General features: G+C 45.3%; 1 protein-coding gene across 1 annotated transcript; it reads left to right on the top strand.

The window, feature by feature from the left end:
- Positions 1–10586: 10586 nt before the first annotated feature.
- Positions 10587–18854, top strand: LOC122927188. Its single transcript, XM_044278804.1, has 9 exons — positions 10587–10794; positions 12578–12817; positions 12942–13223; positions 17604–17762; positions 17845–17910; positions 17982–18085; positions 18160–18240; positions 18314–18530; positions 18613–18854. The coding sequence occupies exons 1-9, from the start codon at positions 10587–10589 to the stop codon at positions 18813–18815; spliced, it is 1560 nt and encodes a 519-aa protein (XP_044134739.1). The 3' UTR covers positions 18816–18854.
- Positions 18855–20269: the final 1415 nt, after the last annotated feature.

Genomic DNA, 20269 nt, shown 5'->3' with positions numbered 1-20269 from the left:
CTAAAAATGGCCTGGTCCTGAAAGGGTTAAAGGGACCGTACAGATCTATTGATGACATTTTCTCAGGATAGTAAAAGTCCAGCAATTCTAAATAGGATTCTATATAATGGGTTAAGAAGTAAGGAATACTTAAGTCCAGCTAGAGCATAACCCTTATGGAGAGATTAACTTTTAATGGTACTAATACAACAAACAGATGTCCACTGGTGTCCAGATGTATATTCATATTCTCAGGATAGGTAATCAGTATCTGATCGGTGGGGGCCTGACAACCGGCATCCCCGCCAATGCGAGCGCTACTTCCTCTTCATTACACTGCTTGTCGTCTCGCAAGTACATTCAGGTAAATGGAGCCAGTGCTTGTAATTTTACTATGTCTCTGCTACAGAGGATACAACACATAGAGTAGTGACCAGGATGTACCGCCACCTCTTTATACAGCTGATCGGCGGGATGCCGCCTGTCGGACCCCTGACTATCAGATATTGCAGTGTGCCAGATGGCGACCAAAATGGTCGCCAGTGTGAATCAGAATTGCAGAATAGTGACAAGACTTTGTAGTCTTCAGGGGCGGACTGACCGGTCGGGCACTTCGGACATGGTCTAAGGGCCCGGCCGGGATGGGGGCCCGCCGCAGAATAACATAACACCTGGCCCCGCTCACTGTACTACTAATATTCATATGTGAACAACTTGAAATCCTCATGCGATCCTCTCCCTCTGAGCTCTCTGTACTCACAAACTCAGTAGCAGGCTGGGTGTCAGCGCAACTCACTGACCTCACGCGCCTGCTCCTCCTACTTCATTCATAAAGTGGGAGGAGCAGGCGCGTGACGTCAGTGAGTTGCGCTGCCGCCATGCCTGCTACTGAGTTTGTGAGTACAGAGAGCTCAGAGGGAGAGGATCGCAGAGGATTTCAAGTTGTTCACATATGAATATTAGTATTAAAGTGAGCGGGGCCCGGTGTAATAGAATACAGTGACTGCACCAGGCCCCGCTGCCATTACAACACCAGATGCCGGCCCCCAGTCCCTGTATTGGGGATCATTCACTCACAGGGACACTGTTATGGGGGATCTGTGGATGATACATATATAGCATAAGGTGCTATATATGTGTCACCCACAGATCCCTCCCCCCACAACTGTGTCACCCACAGATCCCTCCCCGTACAACAGTGCCATCCACAGATCCCCCCCGCCCATAACAGTGCCATCCACAGATCCCCCCCTATAACAGTGCCATCCACAGATCCCCCCGCCCATAACAGTGCCATCCACAGATCCCCCCCATAACAGTGCCATCCACACATCCCATCCCCCTCCATAAGTGCCATCCACATATCCCCTCCATAAGTGCCATCCACAGATTCCCCCCCCCCCCCCCAACAGTGTCATCCACAGAGCCCCCATAACACCTTTTGGTTCAAAATATTTTTTAATTTGGCTATTCCCCACCCCTCTTGTAATTGTTCCGCTACTTGTGGGCTGCGCGGGAATGAGTTTAGTCACTTCGGTGGGCAATCCCGTCTTGCAGCGCGTGATCCCGCAAGACCTGCCGCTGTATGTCACAGGTCTTGCGGGATCACGCGCCACAGGATGGGATTCAGTGACTGAACTCATGCCTATGTAGCCCGCAAGTAGCGGATCAGTGGAACAAGTACAAGGTGGGTGGGGGGGATGATCTGTGGGGTTGCCCAGACAGCTAGGCCCTTCACAGTAGTTATTAACCCCTTTCAGCAGCCCCCCATTCACTGAAGGGGGGACTGCTGAAAGGGATTAATAACTACTGTGATGGCCCCCCCCCCCCCCATTCACAGTAGTTATGCCCACATATGTGCCCCCTTCACAGTAGTTATGCCCACATATGTGCCCCCTTCACAGTAGTTATGCCCACACTGCTTCTAACAGAGGCTCACTAATGGACGCTGAGATTAGATCACCCCATACGAAAGCATTCAATCAATGCTTTCCTATGGGGAAAATTTGACCCTGGAGGTCATCATGCAGGGTGTGAGGACGTCCAGCGTCAGATACCAGACCAAAGGTCTGTTTTAATCCAGGAAGCCCTCAGGTGGCTGCCGGCCACTAGACGCTGACTTATTGCTGGAACGTAAACAATGCAGTTTCTCTAGAACATTGCAGCTCGATTTGCAAAAGGGACACTGTACCCAGACCACTTCAATGAGCCTTTTGTGTCACTTTAACTTTGAAATCTTATTAAAGATTGTGTAGGGTGTGGCTGGAGGCGGGACAAGGGTGGGGCTTGCAGCAGAACATTGGTGGGGCCTGTAAGGGGGCCCTTGATTTATTTTGCCTGGGGGCCCTGAGGGTTCTCAGTCCGCCCCTGGTAGTCTTGTCGCCATTTGCGCCTCTAGACCCTCCGCTGCTCTGCCTCTTTAATAAGAAAGGGGTTTCACTCACGCAGACACGCTGCAGACTTCTGCTGGTTGAAGACCTGCCCCTCACACTACCCGACAGATGGTGAGCGTGGGTTGGGTTCTTACGTCTTGGGCTATTGTCTGCAAGGATTCTGTTTCTCTCTGTTTCCTGCCTGCCAGTTTAATTTACATAGGTATTGCACTAAGCAAAACTGTCTTTTTTTTTTTTTTTGTATACCCTCCCTTTTGCCCCATCAGCTAACTTTATGGCTGTCACCTGGAGTGCTTGGCTGCTATTCCCCCATGCTTTTATATGCTTAGCTCAGCTGTCTCTGAGTCCTATGGACGCAGAGACAGCTGATAGTAATGGGGAAGCAGTAAGTTTCCCTTTCCACCATTCACACAACCAGCGATCCCCAGGAGCATCGTGATGTAGTGTCGGACATCGCGCTGCTGATCTGTGTAGCAAGAGGAGGGGTACGGCTGGGAATCAGCTGTGAGTTCGTCCTCCTACACAGCAGCCCCATGTGTGACTGTACGCCGCGCTGCTGCTGGGGAGGGCTGTGATCCTGAGGAAGTAGGTGAGTATTTATAGTTTATTTTTATTTTATTTATTTTTTTACTTCCTTTGAGAGGACACATAGCTGTAGAAATAGTATCTAGAGGGGCACCTGGCTGCAGAAATAGTACATGGGGGGGGGGGGGGCACATGGTTGCATAATTAGTATATAGAGGGCACCTGGCTGCATAACTATTATACAGTCAGGTCCATAAATATTGGGACACTGAAACAATTGTAACATTTTTGGCTCTATACACCACCACAATGGATTTGAAATGAAACGAATAAGATGTGCTTTACCTGCAGACTGTCTGCTTTAATTTGAGGGCATTTAAATCCAAATCAGGTGAACTGTGTATGAATTACAACAGTTTGCATATGTGTCTCCCACTTGTCCAGGAACCAAAAGTAATGGGACAATTGGCTTCTCAGCTGTTCCATGGCCAGGTGTGTGTTATTCCCTCATTATCTCAATTACAATGAGCAGATAAAAGGTCCAAAGTTCATTTCAAGTGTGCTATTTGCATTTGGAATCTGTTGCTGTAAACTCTCAATATGAGATGCAAAGAGCTGTCACTATCAGTGGAGCAAGCCATCATTAGGCTGAAAAAAACAAAACAAACCCATCAGAGAGATAGCAAAAACATTAGTCGTTGCCAAAACAACTGTTTGGAACATTCTTAAAAAGAAGGAACACACTGGCAAGCTTAGCAACACCAAAAGACCCGTAAGACCACGGAAAACAACTGTGGTGGATGACCGAAGAATTCTTTCCCTGGTGAAGAAAACACCCTTCACAACAGTTGGCCAGATCAAGAACACTCTCCAGGAGGTACGTGTATGTGTGTCAAAGTCAACAATCAAGAGAAGATGTCACCAGAGTGAATACAGAGGGTTCACCACAAGATGTAAACCATTGGTGAGCCTCAAAAACAGGAAGGTCAGATTAGAGTTTGCTAAACGACATCTTAAAAAGCCTTCACAGTTCTGGAACAACATCCTATGGACAGATAAGACCAAGGTCAACTTGTACCAGAGTGATGGGAAGAGAAGAGTATGGAGAAGGAAAGGAACTGCTCATGATCCTAAGCATACCACCTCATCAGTGAAGCATTGTGGTGGTAGTGTCATGGCGTGCGCATGTATGGCTGCCAATGGAAATCGCTCGCTTGTATTTATTGATGATGTGACTGCTGACAAAAGCAGCAGGATGAATTCTGTGTTTCGGGCAGTATTATCAGCTCATATTCAGCCAAATGCTTCAGAACTCATTGGATGGCGCTTCACAGTGCAGATGGACAATGACCCAAAGCATACTGCAAAAGCAACCAAATAATTTTTTACGGGAAAGAAGTGGAATGTTATGCAATTATCAGCTCATATTCAGCCAAATGCTTCAGAACTCATTGGATGGTGCTTCACAGTGCAGATGGACAATGACCCAAAGCATACTGCAAAAGCAACCAAATATTTTTTTACGGGAAATAAGTGGAATGTTATGCAATGGCCAAGTCAATCACCTGACCTGAATCCGATTGAGCATGCATTTCACTTGCTGAAGACAAAACTGAATGGAAAAATGCCCCAAGAACAAGCAGGAACTGAAAACAGTTGCAGTAGAGGCCTGGCAGAGCATCACCAGGGATTAAACCCAGCGTTTGGTGATGTCTATGCGTTCCAGACTTCAGGCTGTAATTGACTCCAAAGGATTTGCAACCAAGTATTAAAAAGTGAAAGTTTCATTTATGATTATTATTATTATGTCCCATTACTTTTGGTTCCTTAACAGGTGCGATTCACATATGCAAATTGTTGTAATTCCTACACTGTTCACCTGATTTGGATGTAAATACCCTCAAATTAAAGCTGACAGTCTGCAGTTAAAGCACATCTTGTTTGTTTCATTTCAAATCCATTGTGGTGGTGTATAGAGCCCAAAATTTTATGATTGTGTCGATGTCCCAATATTTATGGACCTGACTGTATATAGGGGGGCATAACTAACATATGGGGGGGGGGCACCAAGCTACATAACTATCTTCGCCGCCCTATAGAAAATGAATGGAGGACGGCTCCGCATGCGCAGTGAGCCATCCTTCAACTTCAGGGCTCGGTTCTCGATATAGATGCGGTCCCAGTGGTGGGACCAGCACCTATAAGACAATAGGGGCACATCCTAGCGATATGCCCCCATTGTCTGTAATGAGACAGCCCCTTTAAAGGATAACTGAAATTTTCCCCTCATCCATGACAGCACCACGAGAGAGAGGATCCTTTTTGTACTACAGGAAACCTGTAGTACAAAAAGGCGGAGACTCCTCTCCACTTCAGTATGGTTTCCCATCTTTGGAGGGAAAGCCTTTGGTTCGTCTTCTCTCCCCATGGTTGCCCTTGTTACCTGCGATCCCTGTTCTTTATTTGCGGCATAGGGGTGCACGGTGGGTCTGGCAGAGGCGAGATGATTGGGAGCTCCTGAGCGCTGAATGGTATAATGGTTCCGTGCGATTTAAAGCACTAGTAAGCATCACGGGCGCGTCTGGATGAACTTAAAAACAGTAAAAAGATCGATTAACCCGGGGGGATGAGCTTCAGCTCCACTCTATGGTAAGATTCCAGAAGGAGGCCTGGAGCGCATTACGTGACGTTGCGTCGGGGGACGTACAGATAAAGCACAGATCCTGAAAGTGTGTTGCTGGCAGTTAAAGTCACTGAATTCAGTGTTACAGCAGCGTTCCTGGCAGAGTGACACCGTTTTGGATTAGGAGCGCAATAATTGTCTGGCAGCCACTATGGAGGAAGAAAGAAAGGACACAGCAGAAGTTCCAGTGTCCATTCCGGCCTTGGGAAAGCCTAAAAAAGCTGTGGTTAAAAGGCGAAATAGAGAATGTGCTATATGCAAATGTTCACTAGAATCTGATTATGAGAAGAAGCTATGCCAGACCTGCACTTATAAAACTGAGGTGGAGGAGTCACCGTCTTTTTACAAATGCCTGCAGATCTGAAATTGACTCGTCCCTGGCATCTAAATAGATCAGTGCTACTAATAAGAAGCACAGGCATAGGAAAATGGAGATGCGATTTAATGTGGTTTCCTCAGATTCAGAAGAGGGGGAAGATTTACTATCTTTGGAAAATCCTTGTTCGGACGATTCATTTTACTCTTCTGAAAATTTAAGAAAAAGATATAGGTAAGCCTTTCTTTCCAGTTGAAGATGTAGATCGTTTATTAAAAGCAGTTAAATCAACTATAGGAATAGAAGGAAGGAGAAGGGTTTTACTCGCCCCTTTTTCTTTTTGTAAAAAAAAAAACTGACGGTTCTTTCAGAACCATCATAAATTTTAAAAGGTTAAATCGGTTCTTGTTGGTAAAAAAAAAAAAATCAGGATGGAGACCTTAAAGGGACACTGACAGGCCCTGTAAACATATTTAGTTATTCCTATGCAGTCATAGGTCTTTAAAAGTGTATTCCAATGATATGAGTACCCCCTGTCCGCATTTTAAACCATGTAAAAACAACTTTATATTCATCTGTCAATCACCTTCCTTTATGCCCAAGGAGCGGTTTTTCTCCTACCTTTGTGCCCAGCCACGCACCAACTGTCCTTTCCTACCGCCGCCCAGCTCATTATTTTTTTTCACTGCGCTGGGCGGCTCTTACATTCCCCGATCCTGTCAGATCCCGCGCATGCCCGATAGAGACTTATGGGCATCAGCCTCAATCGGACCATCTGCGCATGCGCCGGATACCTGTATCCGGCACCCTCCCAAGCCTGAAATCAGTGGCCTTGCAAGGGGGGTGCGGGCTGCACCGGTTGACACCAGCAGGGCCGGCAACTTGCACACTTCTCATTTACGAATCCCAGGCATGGTCATTTCAGGAGAGGATGTATCTGGGATTCAAACCCACGACCTTCTGTATCTTTGTATTTCAGAAAAGTTTCTGCTGGGATTCAAACCCTGTAAAACTTCTGTATCAGAGGCAAAGCACTTACCCACGCAGCCATAAGAAGTGCAATGCCTCTGACTGAAAAAATATGAGACTTCTACTGTTATAGCTGACTAAGTGTACATCATATATAGAGATATAGCAGAGCTGAGTGTGCTGGGACAGCTGTCATATAGAGCTATAGCAGTGCTGGGTGTGTTAGGGCAGCTGTCATGTGTATGGATGTACATTTAGCCAGCTATAACAGTAGAAGTCTCATATTTTTTCAGTCAGAGGCATTGCACTTCTTATGGCTGTGTGGGTTTAGTGCTTTGCCTCTGATACAGAAGATTGTGGGTTCGAATCCCAGCAGAAACTTTTCTGAAATACACAAGCACTGACTCCATATATGGACATACAGGGCGGGACCCAGGAAGAGGCTGCATCGCATCACTGACATGGAGGTAAGTATAAGTGTTTTTTATCTTTTTTTTAATACCGGACTGTTGCTGCTATGGGGGGAGCGGGAGGCACTTGATACTGGCACATGGGGGTGGAGGGGGGTTGACACTATGATACTGGCACATGGGGGGAAGGAGAGAGGCACCTGATACTGGCACATGGGGGGTTGGCACCTGATGCTGGCACATGGAGGAGGGGTGGCATCTGATACTGGCTACTGGCACATGGGGGGGTTGGCACTGATACTGGCACATGGGGGGATGGAGAGAGGCACCTGATATTGGCATATGGAGGGGGGTTGGCACTATGATATTGGCACATGGGGGGAGGAGAGAGGCACTTGATACTGCTACTTTTTTTGGGGGGGGAGATGGCACTATGATACTGGCACATGGGGGTGGGAAGGAGAGAGGCACTTTTTTGGGGGGGGGAGATGGCACTGATACTGGCACATGGGGGTTTGGCACTTGATACTGGCACATGAGGGTGGGAAGGAGAGAGGCACTTGATACTGACACTTTTTGGGGGGGGAGATGGCACTGATACTGGCACATGGGGGGTTTGGCACTTGATACTGGCACATGAGGGTGGGAAGGAGAGAGGCACTTGATACTGGCACTTTTTTGGGTGAGGAGGTGGCACTATGATACTGGGACATGGGGGGGTTTGGACTTATGATACTGGCACATGGGGGGTGGGAAGGAGAGAGGCACTTGGTACTGGCACTTTTTTTGGGGGGGGGGGGGGTGAGATGGCACTATGATACTGGCACATGGGGGGTGGGAAGGAGAGAGGGACTTGATACTGGCACTTTTTTGGGGGGGAGATGGCACTATGATACTGGCACATGGGGGGGAAGGAGAGAGGCACCTGATGCTGGCACATGGGGTGGAGGGGGGTTGGCATCTGATACTGGCTACTGGCACATGATACTTGCCAGTATCTTGCCTTTTTTTGGGGGGGGGGAGATGGCACTATGATACTGGCACATGGGGGGGAAGGAGAGAGGCACCTGATACTGGCACATGGGGGGGGGGGCTGGCACATGGGGGGAGGGGGGGTTAGAGCCTGATACTGGCTACTGGCACATGATACTTGCCAGTATCTTGCCTTGCCACTTGATACTGGCACTTTTGGGTTTGGGGGGTGGCACTATGATACTGGGACATGGGGGGGAGGAGAGAGGCACTTGATACTGGCACATGGGGGGTTGGCACTTGATACTGGCACATGGGGGGTTTGGCACTATGATACTAGGACATGGTGGGTGGGAAGGAGAGAGGCACTTGATACTGGCGCATTGGGGGGAGATGGCACTATGATACTAGGACATGGGGGGGAGGAGAGAGGCACTTGATACTGGCACATGATGGGGGGAATCTATGGGGACACTTACTGGCACATTATTGGGGGCCATTATGGGGGACACTAGGCCGGCAGCCTATCAGAGGCTGGACACTGAGGGCATCTACTGGGGCACTATATATGGGGCATTTTATACTGGTACATTATGGGGGGCACTAGCAGGAAGGGGGGAGAGGAGCACTATGGGGGAATTTACTGTGGGCACTATATAGGTGTATTTTATACTGGCACATTATGGCGGCACTATGGGGACATTGGCTCAACTGGGGGCATTACAAGGGGGTATTTTTTGCACATTGTCACATTATAAGGAGAATTATTACTACTGGGGGGCATTATGGTGGGCTTTATTACTCCCCATGGTATGACCCCCTAGTAGCAGCACCAGCATCTCCCTGCTCTGCTATCCATCTGCCCCTTCTCCAAATCCTTATTATGAAATCTTTTTCATTAGGATAAAACACATGATCAGCTCCGCCAAGCCCCCGGCCAAAGTGTGAAAGTAGCGTCCGAGATCCCCAGGGGTCAAGCCAAGTAATTGTAAGTTTTCATGTGGAGTATGTTTGTTATACACATATAACATACACTGTGCCCCACAATATACAGTATACCTCTACACTGTGCCACACAATATACAGTATACCTCTACACTGTGCCCCACAATATACAGAATACCGCTACACTGTCACACTATATACAGTATACCGCCACACTGTGCCCCACAATATACAGTATACCGCTACACTGTGCCCCACAATATACAGTATACCGCTACACTGTGCCCTACAATATACAGTATACCGCTACACTGTGCCACACAATATACAGTATACCGCTACACTGTGCCACACAATATACAGTATAACGCTACACTGTGTAGTCTGTTCTATAAGCACCATTGTTTTGTGGCGGCGGACAGAAAATAATCTGGAAGTGCCCCTCCCGAGACCAGGCTCTAACTGCTAGGGGAGGGGGGGGTCTGCTGAGCTAGCGGATGCCCCCTATGGCAGTAGCACCACCATAGCCCTAACCATATATGGCACTCGTATCCAGCGCTTCAGAGCGCTGATGTCATCAGAAATTCTAATAGTTAATGCCCCTGTGCCGGCCAAGATACTCAGTGAGGGCGGAGAGAAGAGTAAAAGCCGCCCAGCGCAGTGAATAATAATGAGCTGGGCGGCGGTAGGAAACGACAGTTGGTGCGCGGCTGGGCACAAAGGTAGGAGGAAAAACCGCCCCTTGATGAAAGTGATGAATATAAAGTTGTTTTTACATGGTTTAAAATGCGGACAGGGGGTACTCTTATATCATTGGAATACACTTTAATAGACCTTTGACTGCATAGGAATATCTAAATATGTTTATAGGGCCTGTCAGTGTCCCTTTAAAGTCAGTGATAAATCTTCTGTTTCCAGAGTGCTTCATGGCAGTGTTAGACTTAAAAGATGCTTATTTTCATGTACCTATACATCAGAAGTGGTGGCAGAAATGTCAGCTCACATTAAAGAAAAATACATACTCTTTATCCCATACTTAGATAAGAGGCATGCAGCAGGGCAGTACAAAAGGTGATCAGAATTCTAGAGAAATTGGGTTAGATCTTGAACAGGAAAAAATCTAAACCAAATCCCCTTTAGCGTCAACAGTTCCTGGGTCTAATTCTAGACGGCAGATATGTTTACCGGAAGAAAAAAAATCTGAACATAAAAATAAAGATACAGACCTTGATCAGATGTCCGAAAATTTTCATAAGGAAAGGAATGTCAATCCTGGGAAGCCTAACCTTATGTATCCCTGCAGTCATGTGGGCATAATTTCATTCAAGGGACCTTCAATGGGAGCTATTGACAGCGTGGCAAAAAGGGAAACAACCTTTAGAATTAAAATAAAGATGGAGATCTCAGCCAAGACGTTACTCAACCTGAGATGGTGGTTGAATATGGCCAAGTTGAGTCAGGGAATACCATGGATAGTGAACGACCTACCTGACGACCGATGCAAGTCCTTGGAGCTGGGGCACCCATATTCAAAACCTATCCTTTCAGGGATTATGGAAGGAAGATCTGGGATTTGTATCCTCCAATATGGAGTTGATGGCGGTAAAACTTGCAATTCTGCAGGCTCTTCCATTGATTTCAGGCAGGAACTTTAGAATAATGTCGGACAACAGTACAGTGGTATCTTATGTAAATAAACAGGGAGGTACCAAATGCCGAAGTTTGATGTCATTGCTGGCAGACATTTTTCATATAGTACAACGAAACTGCAAGTCTATCTCTGCAGTCCACATAAAAGGGTTGGAGAATGTATAGGCAGATTTCCTAACCCGCCACTTAAAGGGCTTCTGTCAGCCCACTAAACCGTTTTTTTTGTTTAATAATAATCCCTATACTGCGAGCTCTGCATACATAAGCTAAATAATCATTTTGGTTCAGAAGAATTTGATAAAAAGCTATTTTTATAATATGTAAATTACCTTGCTACCAGCAAGTAGGGCGGCTACTTGCTGGTAGCAGCCGCATCCTCCGATCTTAATGACGCCCCCTCCGCATTGTGATTGACAGGGCCAGGGAACTGCGCCGTACCTGTCTTTAATCGGCGCAGGCGCACTGAGAGGCGGCCGCTCCATCCTCAATGCACCTGCGCCGATGACGTCACATGGATGGAGCCTCTCAGTGCGCCTGCGCCGATTAAAGACCGGTACGGCGCAGGCGCGAGATTTGGAATTCAAACAGGGCCAGCAGAGAACGATTCCGTTCCCTGGCCCTGTCAATCACAATGCGGAGGGGGCGTCATTAGGATCGGAGGATGCGGCTGCTACCAGCAAGTAGCCGCCCTACTTGCTGGTAGCAAGGTAATTAACATATTATAAAAATAGCTTTTTTTTTATCAAATTCTACTTAACCAAAATGATTATTTAGCTTATGTATGCAGAGCTCGCAGTATAGGGATTATTATTAAACAAACAAACAAACAAACAAAAAAAAAAAAAAAAAACGGTTTAGTGGGCTGACAGAAGCCCTTTAATCTCACAGGGAGAATGGAGCCTGAACCCAAGGATATTCAGAAAAATGACAGACAGTTGGGGTCTTCCATGTGTAGACCTTTTCACTACAATTCTAAACAGGAAAGTGAGCACATTTTTTCCGCAGTCTCCGGAGGGATCCCCTTGTGGTCTAGATGCCTTTCTCCACAGGTGGAATTTTCCACTAGCTTATGCCTATCCTCCCTTCCCCTTGATTCTACGAGTTTTGAAAAAGATAAGGGAGGACCGAGCTAGGGTAATTCTAATTGCTCCATTTTGGCCCAAGAGACCATGGTTCACTTGGCTAAGGAGATTGTCGGTAACAGATCGATGGGTTCTCCTAACAACCAACGATCTTCTTTCTCAGGGGCCGGTGTTACACCCCTTAGGTAGACAGTGTGCATCTGACGGCCTGGAACTTGAAAGGCAGCTTCTAGCTAGAAGAGATTTTTCTGATAAGTTAATAAATACTCTTAAAGAGTAGGAAAAGAGTTACGGTTTCCATCTATGCTAGAGTCTGGAAAAAAAAAAAATCATTTGCATGGTTACTCTTTTCAGACCTTCCATGTCAGGCACCAATTACTAAAATCTTGGAGTTCCTTTAGAGGGGTTTGCAGATAGGGTTGTCCCCCAACACCTTAAGCGTTCAGTCTTCGGCTCTATCAGCTCTTTTTAATGAACACATTTCAACAAACACATGGGTCATATGTTTCTTTAAATCAGTCACTAAAAGAGTAGCTCCTTGGGACTTGAATCTTGTCCTAAATACCCTAACAAAAAAAACTTTTAACCTATTGAGCAAATTCCGATTAGGATACTATCTCTTAAATTGTGTCTCTTGGTGATGCTTACTTCAGCCCGTAGAATTAGTGAGCTTCAGGCGATCTCTATTAATGCTCCTTATACTACCATCCTAGATGATAGGGTAGTTATCCGACCTGACCCTGCATTTATTCCAAAAGTAGCAACCATATTTCATAGGTCTCAGGAAATGATCCTTTCATCTTTCTTTGCGAATCCAACATTTGAGGAGGAAAAGGCTTTCCATTGTCTAGATGTTAGGAGATATTTACTTCATTACCTTTCTAGGACTAAAGGTTGGAGGAAGTCCTCCTCCATGTTTATTATTTTTCAGGGAAAGAATAAAGTGCAGCAAGCGTCTAAAAAAAACCTTGGCAAGATTGATCACTTCCGTGGTATCCCTGACCTATTCATCTTCAGGAAGTAAACCTCCAGAAGGCCTTCACACTCACTTTACGAGGACAATCTCTACCTCTTTGGCGGAGAAAGCTGTGGCTACTATTGAGGATATTTGTAAAGCAGCAGCCTGGTCTTCACCTTCTACCTTTTTAAATCACTATCGTCTGCAGTTGAATTCTCCTTCTGATTTATCTTTTGGTTCAAAGGTGCTTTCAGCTATATTATCCCACCTTAGAAGTTCCCTGGTTCTCGCTCTCTTGGTGCTGTCGTGGGTGAGGGGAAAAATGAAGATTACTCTTATCGGTAATTGGATTTTCCTGAACCCATGACAGCACTCATCAAAAAAATAAAATAAAAAAAATAAGAGAATTTTCATGATACTAACCTTATGGGGCGGAGTTCCTCAAATCCTTGGAAAAGACATACTGAAGTGGGAGAGGAGTCTCCTCCTTTTTGTACTACAGGTTTCCTGTCTTTGGAGGCGGATCCTCTCTCTCGTGGTACTGTCGTGGGTTCAGGAAAATCCAATTACCGGTAAGAGTAATCTTCATTATTTTCATTAAAAAATCTATTTTGGCATATGTTACTGCTGCAGCAGCATTATGCATAAACCAATCTTTAGTTTCTTCACTTACCACAGTTTTCCTTGAGTTTTTCCCTTAGTTACGGCTGTTTTGAATCCTACATTATGAGGATCTTCTCAAGATGGCTCCTCTGCCAGTTCTCAGAGCACAAAACTGCATTCCCTCTGGTCACATACAAACTTGCTGTAGCCAGCAGCTTTCTGCCAGCCAATCAGATTGGATTACTGAGAGACACGCCTCCTCACTCTGAAGCCTAATGTAGGCATGCAGTGTGAAGGACCGCCCCTCTGTCTTCCTAGCCGGAGACAGATGAGCCATAGCAACGGTCTTTTAAGGGAGCAGTGGAAAGGGACAGTGGACATTAATAAAAGCTGTTATTTAAGGTAATTACAGATTTTTTGACAATCATTGACAGACTTACACAGGTATACATGCCTAGCTCTAATAATAAACTAGCAAATAAAAAAATATATGACAGTTATCCTTTAAGTGATTGGCCTTTTAAGGATTGCAGTGTGGATAGTTTATTGTAACCCATTCTTTGTCACATCTAAAAGAATACTGGTTTGAAAACTCCTTAAAAAATTAACTAAAAATTATATTTTTATATATTAACTAAAAATTAATATACGTTCATACTTACCTGATACCCAGTGCTGGGTCCTGGCTCGTTTGCTCCCCAGCCCCCGTTGCTTGTCTTGAGTCCCTTCATGAAAACTTCCTCTTCCTGTTACAGCCAATAACTGACCACTGCTTCCCTTGCTTTATGTTAAATGGTCATGTGATGCAAGGGGAGCAGATCTCCACCGTGGCCAGTGATTGACTGCAGCAGTATCAAGATAAAAGTTTTCATGGAGAAACCCAAGACGAGCAGTGGAGGCCTTGAAGCGAATGAGCCAAGACCCAGCACCTAGGGATCATGCATATGTAGTGTCCCACTAGGTAAAGGTGGGCACTACACCAAGGGGTTAATGTGTTTACTGCCTTACTGTTATGTGTATGCATTTCCTGTGTTAACTGGGTGTCCGGCCTGTCAGGGTGCAGTTTAGCCTCCCGGGCGTTAGAGGGAGCTAGAGAGCCCTAGTTATATATAGGACGGCCCAGACAGGAGAGTGTTAGTGTATTCCAGGGGACTAGAGGAGTTACCTCGTCAGCCTGAAGCTCCTGAGGCTAGGCATAGCTCAGTTGAGATACCCCAGTAGTAGGAGAGCACCTCCTGGGAGCAACCTGCAGTTTCCCTACCAAGAGAGGAGAATACAACCAAGCACGGTTAAGTAACCTGATGGGCAGAAACACTATAAAGTGAAGAGCAAGGGTCTATACTGGAGGAAGGAATTTATACCAAGGATTTAAGCCAGCACTTAGGCATCCGGGCCTTGGGATCCAGCCAGCTAGAATAGCTGAGGGGATAGAGCAGCATTGCACTGCAAAGCATTAACTGTTTGCCCTCCAAGTATCTTGCATGATTAATACCTGCCATCATTGTGAAGTAAGCCTGCTTGGGACATATTGTTCAAGGGACTGCATCTTCATTAATCATTGTAATTGATTGTACAAAGTTGGACTGTTTTCAAGTAAAGCAACGTTTGGTTCACCATACAATCTGTGTACCTCAATTACTATTCCTACCAACCGGTGTGCCACCGTTACAGGCACTGGCGTCACGATCCTTAAAGGGACCTTGCCTCAGACACTCTAAATACCTGCAACATCCAGGGCACCTCACCCAACATCAGGCCAGGTCTCTACATCCAGAGTGTGCCCCAGAGGAACTAGTGTCTGCCTCTCATTCACTGCTGCATGCCTGCCCAGGGTCCTCCAAAAAGTGAGTAACCCTCGATTGCCCATACCGTGACCTCACTGTCGCTATACCCTGCAGGTCTGGCGTGTTGCACAAGCATCATCAGTAATGTAAATCTGGCTAGTCTGAGAGTTCATAGAAATTAGTGCACAACCCCTTTAACTGTATGGGCTGTAGCCTAGGAAACCTCATGCTCCTAAGCATCCCATTTTTTTATTTTTTATTGTAACACTACAGTAGCCATGTGGGTGAGAGTAGGCGGGGGCTTAAATGGAAGAACAGTGAGGGGGTGTAATGAAGGACGGTGAGCATCAAGATTGATGGGGTTAGAAGAACGAATAAAAAGGAGAGACAAATGGGCAACTACACAAGGTAAGGCCGAATGCATACAGCCGTGTTCCGCGGCCGAGAGCGGTCCGTGGTATGCCGGGCTGGATTCCTGTTCAGAGCAGGAGCGCATGGTGCGTTTCATGCCGCCGCTACACTACAGTAATACACTATACGAGTGTATTACTGTACAGCAGCGGCGGCATGAAGCGCACGGCGTTATAGAAACCAATGACACCGTGCGCTCCTGCTCTGAACAGGAATCCAGCCCGGCATACCACGGACCGCTCTCGGCCGCGGAACACGGCTTCTAAATTTTTCAAGTGAGGAGCCAATGGCTCCTTGATATTTGTTTTTTGTCTGGAGCACTGTATTGATGAGCTATTTTGACTATATATGGATGGACAACCCCTTCAGGACCAGGCCATTTTCAAATTTTTACTTTTGGCTTTCCTGGAGCCATAACTTTTATTATTTTCCATTCATATAGCTGTATGAGGGCTTGTGGTTTTTTTTGTTTGTTTTTTTGCAGGACAAATAGTATTTTCTATTGACACCATCTACTTTTGAATTTGATGTTGTGTAAAGCTGTAAAATCCAGATGGGGTGTATGGTAAAAAATAAACAAATACATCTGCCACAGTGTAATTACAGTAATACCACATTTGCAATTTTTTTCCTTTTAATACTGAAAAAGATAATTTCAAAAAAATATATTATTTTCTTTGCATCTCCATATTTTGATCCCCATTTCTGTTTTAGAATTATGTCTACGTTAATGGCTGAGAGCTTATTTTTTGCGTTGTGATGTGTAGTTTTATTATTTTTACCACTTTGGAGTGTGTGGGTGGTTTATGATAATTTTTTATTTTATTTTTATTTTTTTAAACAAAGCAATGAAAAAATTCAAATTGGACTTTTTGATATATATATTTTTTCAGTTATACTGTCCACCCTATGGGATACATATTTTAATAGTGATAGCTTTTTTATTTTAAGTGGCAGTACCAAAGATAATTTTTATATTTTTACTTTTATATTTATTTTTATCTTTATTTTGGAGAAAGAGGGATGATTTTTATTTTAATATTTTAAAAAGCCCTCCTTTTTAAAAGCCTTGCTAAGGGATCTGAACATGCTATCTTTAGATTACTTCTCCTATAGACTGCTGTGAATTAGGCTACTTTCACACTGGTGTTTCTGGGTCCGCTTGTGAGATCCATTCCAGCGCTCTCATAAGTGGCCCAAAACGGATCTGTTGAGCCCCAATGCATTATGAATGGATAAGGATCCGTTCAGAATGTATCATTTTGTGCTCCATTGCGTCTGTAATCTGCTAGGTTAGCGGTCACCAAAACGCTGCTTGCAGCATTTTGGTGTGTGCCTGACGAAACGGAGCCTAACGGATCCGTCCGAACACACAATTGAAGTCAATGGAGACGGATCCGTCTGTGATGGCTCCATCAGAGGCGGATCCGTTTCCATTGATGTGTCAGCAGTAGGGATGATGGCAATTTTGGGCGTGAAATACGCACATTGGTTTGGTCAGTGAATAGGGGCACGAGGTGTGGCCGAGCGCAGGGGTGTGGATATTGAAAAGGCGGCTGATTATTGCAAGTTTATGGGTGGGGGGGGCTAGGTTTAGATGGATCCGACTTTTGGTTAATGGCAATTGGGGGCGTGACCAATGCACTTTGTTTAGGTCATTAAATAGTGTCCAGATTATTGCAAGTGTGGGGTGGGTCAAATATGGCAAAGAATGGGGGCAGATTGATGAAAGGTGCGAGTGATCGCAGGGGGGCGGAAGAGCCACTGATTTGTTGCACGATTCATGTGGGCAGATTATGGCAGCGGATCCGTTTAGGATAAGTTCAGTTTAGGATAAGGGGGGCAGATGGCAATGGTGTGTTTGTTGGCATTTGGGCAGTTTATGGTATGGGTGGGGACTGGATGGCACTTGTAGTGGTGCAGATGGTACAGGTGGAGGCAGATGGCAATGCAGTGAGGGTGGGCAGGCGGCACTGAGTTTGGTAATCAAAAACAATGTATGTTTATTAGAATATTTTTCCTTTTTTTTTTTAGCATCTACAAGTCAAAGGATTGTGACATCAGTTGAAAAAATATCCAAAAGTAAGTAACAAAAATTTGGGATATCTATGTCAATTATGTTGTTTCGCATGTTAAAATAGACTTTTGTATTATATCTCTACAGATGTCAGAATCAGAACAAGGCGCAAGACAAAGGCCTCCAAGAAGGCGTCGCAGAATTCAAGAACTGGTAAGTACACGCAACAATAGTTTTTTATTTTCGAATAACATTTAATTTTTCTAGTCTTCATAATCGAACAGCTCTGCTGCCACACCAGCACCATCACCTGCTGGGGCCCGGTCATCGCGGGCCTCTAAGTCACCGAGGGGAGGTGAAGAATAGGATTGACCAGGACCGGCAGCAAGTAAGTATATTTCTCTATATCTATATTATACAAAAATGTTAATGTTTTAACCATTTTTTTATATTGTTTATTAGGAACCTTCTACTAGATCCGCCAGGCAGGATCCCCAAGTCCGCTCCAGAGTCCGTGGGAAAGGCCATGGCAGTCGGGGACGTGTATGTATCAAAGACTTTGTTTCTTAATACAATTGTTCATTTGTACATTCTGTAATGTATCTTTTTCTTCCAGGTTTCCAGAGTTTCCCCCGGGGAAGATAGGGAGTTCGTTGTCCCTTGTATAGACAATGAACTCCTTATCCAGCTGGTGGAGGCGCGTCACGGATTATGGGACCACACTGACTGCCACCATGCAGACCATCACCCGACCCAGCGGCTCTGGAGGCAGATATCTGAATGTTTGTTCAGTGGCTGGGAGGATCTCAGTGCGGCGGATCAGAAAGAATGTGGTAAGTACAGCACTAACTCGTGTATAATGTAAACCTAAGTCCACGATAATCGTAAATGAACCTATTATTATTTTTTCCACAGTGGACAAGGTTACCACTCGGTGGTGGTCAATGCGGGACCGCTTCAAGAGGGACTACAACAAGGAAGTTCAGGCTCCGAGTGGTTCCAGAGCAACCTCAGGGTCGACATATGTCTACAGTGCGGCCTTGGAGTTCTTACGTACAGTCGTGGCCAAAAGTTTTGAGAATGAGACAAATATTAGTTTTCACAGAGTTTGCTTCTAAACTGCTTTTAGATCTTTGTTTCAGTTGTTTCTGTGATGTAGTGAAATATAATTACACGCACTTCATATGTTTCAAAGGCTTTTATCGACAATTACATGACATTCATGCAAAGAGTCAGTATTTGCAGTGTTGGCCCATCTTTTTCAGGACCTCTGCAATTCGACTGGGCATGCTCTCAATCAACTTCTGGGCCAATTCCTGACTGATAGCAACCCATTCTTTCATAATCACTTCTTGGAGTTTGTCAGAATTAGTGGGTTTTTGTTTGTCCACCCGCCTCTTGAGGATTGACCACAAGTTCTCAATGGAATTAAGATTTGGGGAGTTTCCAGGCCATGGACCCAAAATGTCAATGTTTTGGTCCCCGAGTCACTTAGTTATCACTTTTGCCCTATGGCACGGTGCTCCATCGTGCTGGAAAATGCATTGTTCTTCACCAAACTGTTGTTGGATTGTTGGAAGAAGTTGCTGTTGGAGGGGTTTTTGGTACCATTCTTTATTCATGGCTGTGTTTTTGGGCAAAATTGTGAGTGAGAAGCAACCCCACACATGAATGGTCTCAGGATGCTTTACTGTTGGCATGACACAGGATTGATGGTAGCGCTCACCTTTTCTTCTCCGGACAAGCCTTTTTCCTGATGCCCCAAACAATCGATAAGAGGCTTCATTGGAGAATATGACTTTGCCCGAGTCCTCAGCAGTCCATATTTTCTGCAGAAGATCAATCTGTCCCTGGTGTTTTTTTTTGGAGAGAAGTGGCTTATTTGCTGCCCTTCTTGACACCAGGCCATCTTCCAAAAGTCTTCGTCTCACTGTGCGTGCAGATGCGCTCACACCTGCCTGCTGCCATTCCTGAGCAAGCTCTGCACTGGTGGCACTCCGATCCCGCAGCTCAATCCTCTTTAGGAGACAATCCTGGCGCTTGCTGGACTTTCTTGGACGCCCTGAAGCCTTCTTAACAAGAATTGAACCTCTTTCCTTGAAGTTCTTGATGATGCTATAAATTGTTGATTGAGGTGCAATCTTAGTAGCCACAATATCTTTGCCTATGAAGCCATTTTTATGCAACGCAATTATGGCTGCACTCGTTTCTTTGCAGGTCACCATGGTTATCAATGGAAGAACAATGATTTCAAGCATCACCCTCCTTTTAACAGGTCAAGTCTGTCATTTTAACCCAATCAGCCTGACATAATGATCTCCAGCCTTGTGCTTGTCAACATTCTCACCTGAGTTAACAAGACGATTACTGAAATGATCTCAGCAGGTCCTTTAATGACAGCAATATAATGCAGTGGAAAGGTTTTTATGGGATTAAGTTAATTTTCATGGCAAAGAAGGACTATGCAATTCATCTGATCACTCTTCATAACATTCTGGAGTATATGCAAATTGCTGTTATAAAAATGTAAGCAGCAACTTTTCCAATTTCCAATATTTATGTAATTCTCAAA

Source organism: Bufo gargarizans, chromosome 1 (assembly GCF_014858855.1).
Source record: "Bufo gargarizans isolate SCDJY-AF-19 chromosome 1, ASM1485885v1, whole genome shotgun sequence".
In the NCBI taxonomy this organism is placed as follows: Eukaryota; Metazoa; Chordata; class Amphibia; order Anura; family Bufonidae; genus Bufo; species Bufo gargarizans.
Note: the sequence above shows the minus strand (reverse complement) of the source record. Positions and strands in the feature narration are given on the sequence as shown.

Excerpts from the sequence above, each read along its gene's own strand:
- LOC122927188 (XM_044278804.1), top strand. The coding sequence starts at position 10,587 with ATGGAGATCTCAGCCAAGACGTTACTCAACCTGAGATGGTGGTTGAAT. Across the intron at positions 17,763-17,844 it reads AGTTGAAAAAATATCCAAAA|ATGTCAGAATCAGAACAAGG; the intron begins GTAAGTAACAAA and ends ATATCTCTACAG. Across the intron at positions 18,086-18,159 it reads TTGACCAGGACCGGCAGCAA|GAACCTTCTACTAGATCCGC; the intron begins GTAAGTATATTT and ends ATTGTTTATTAG.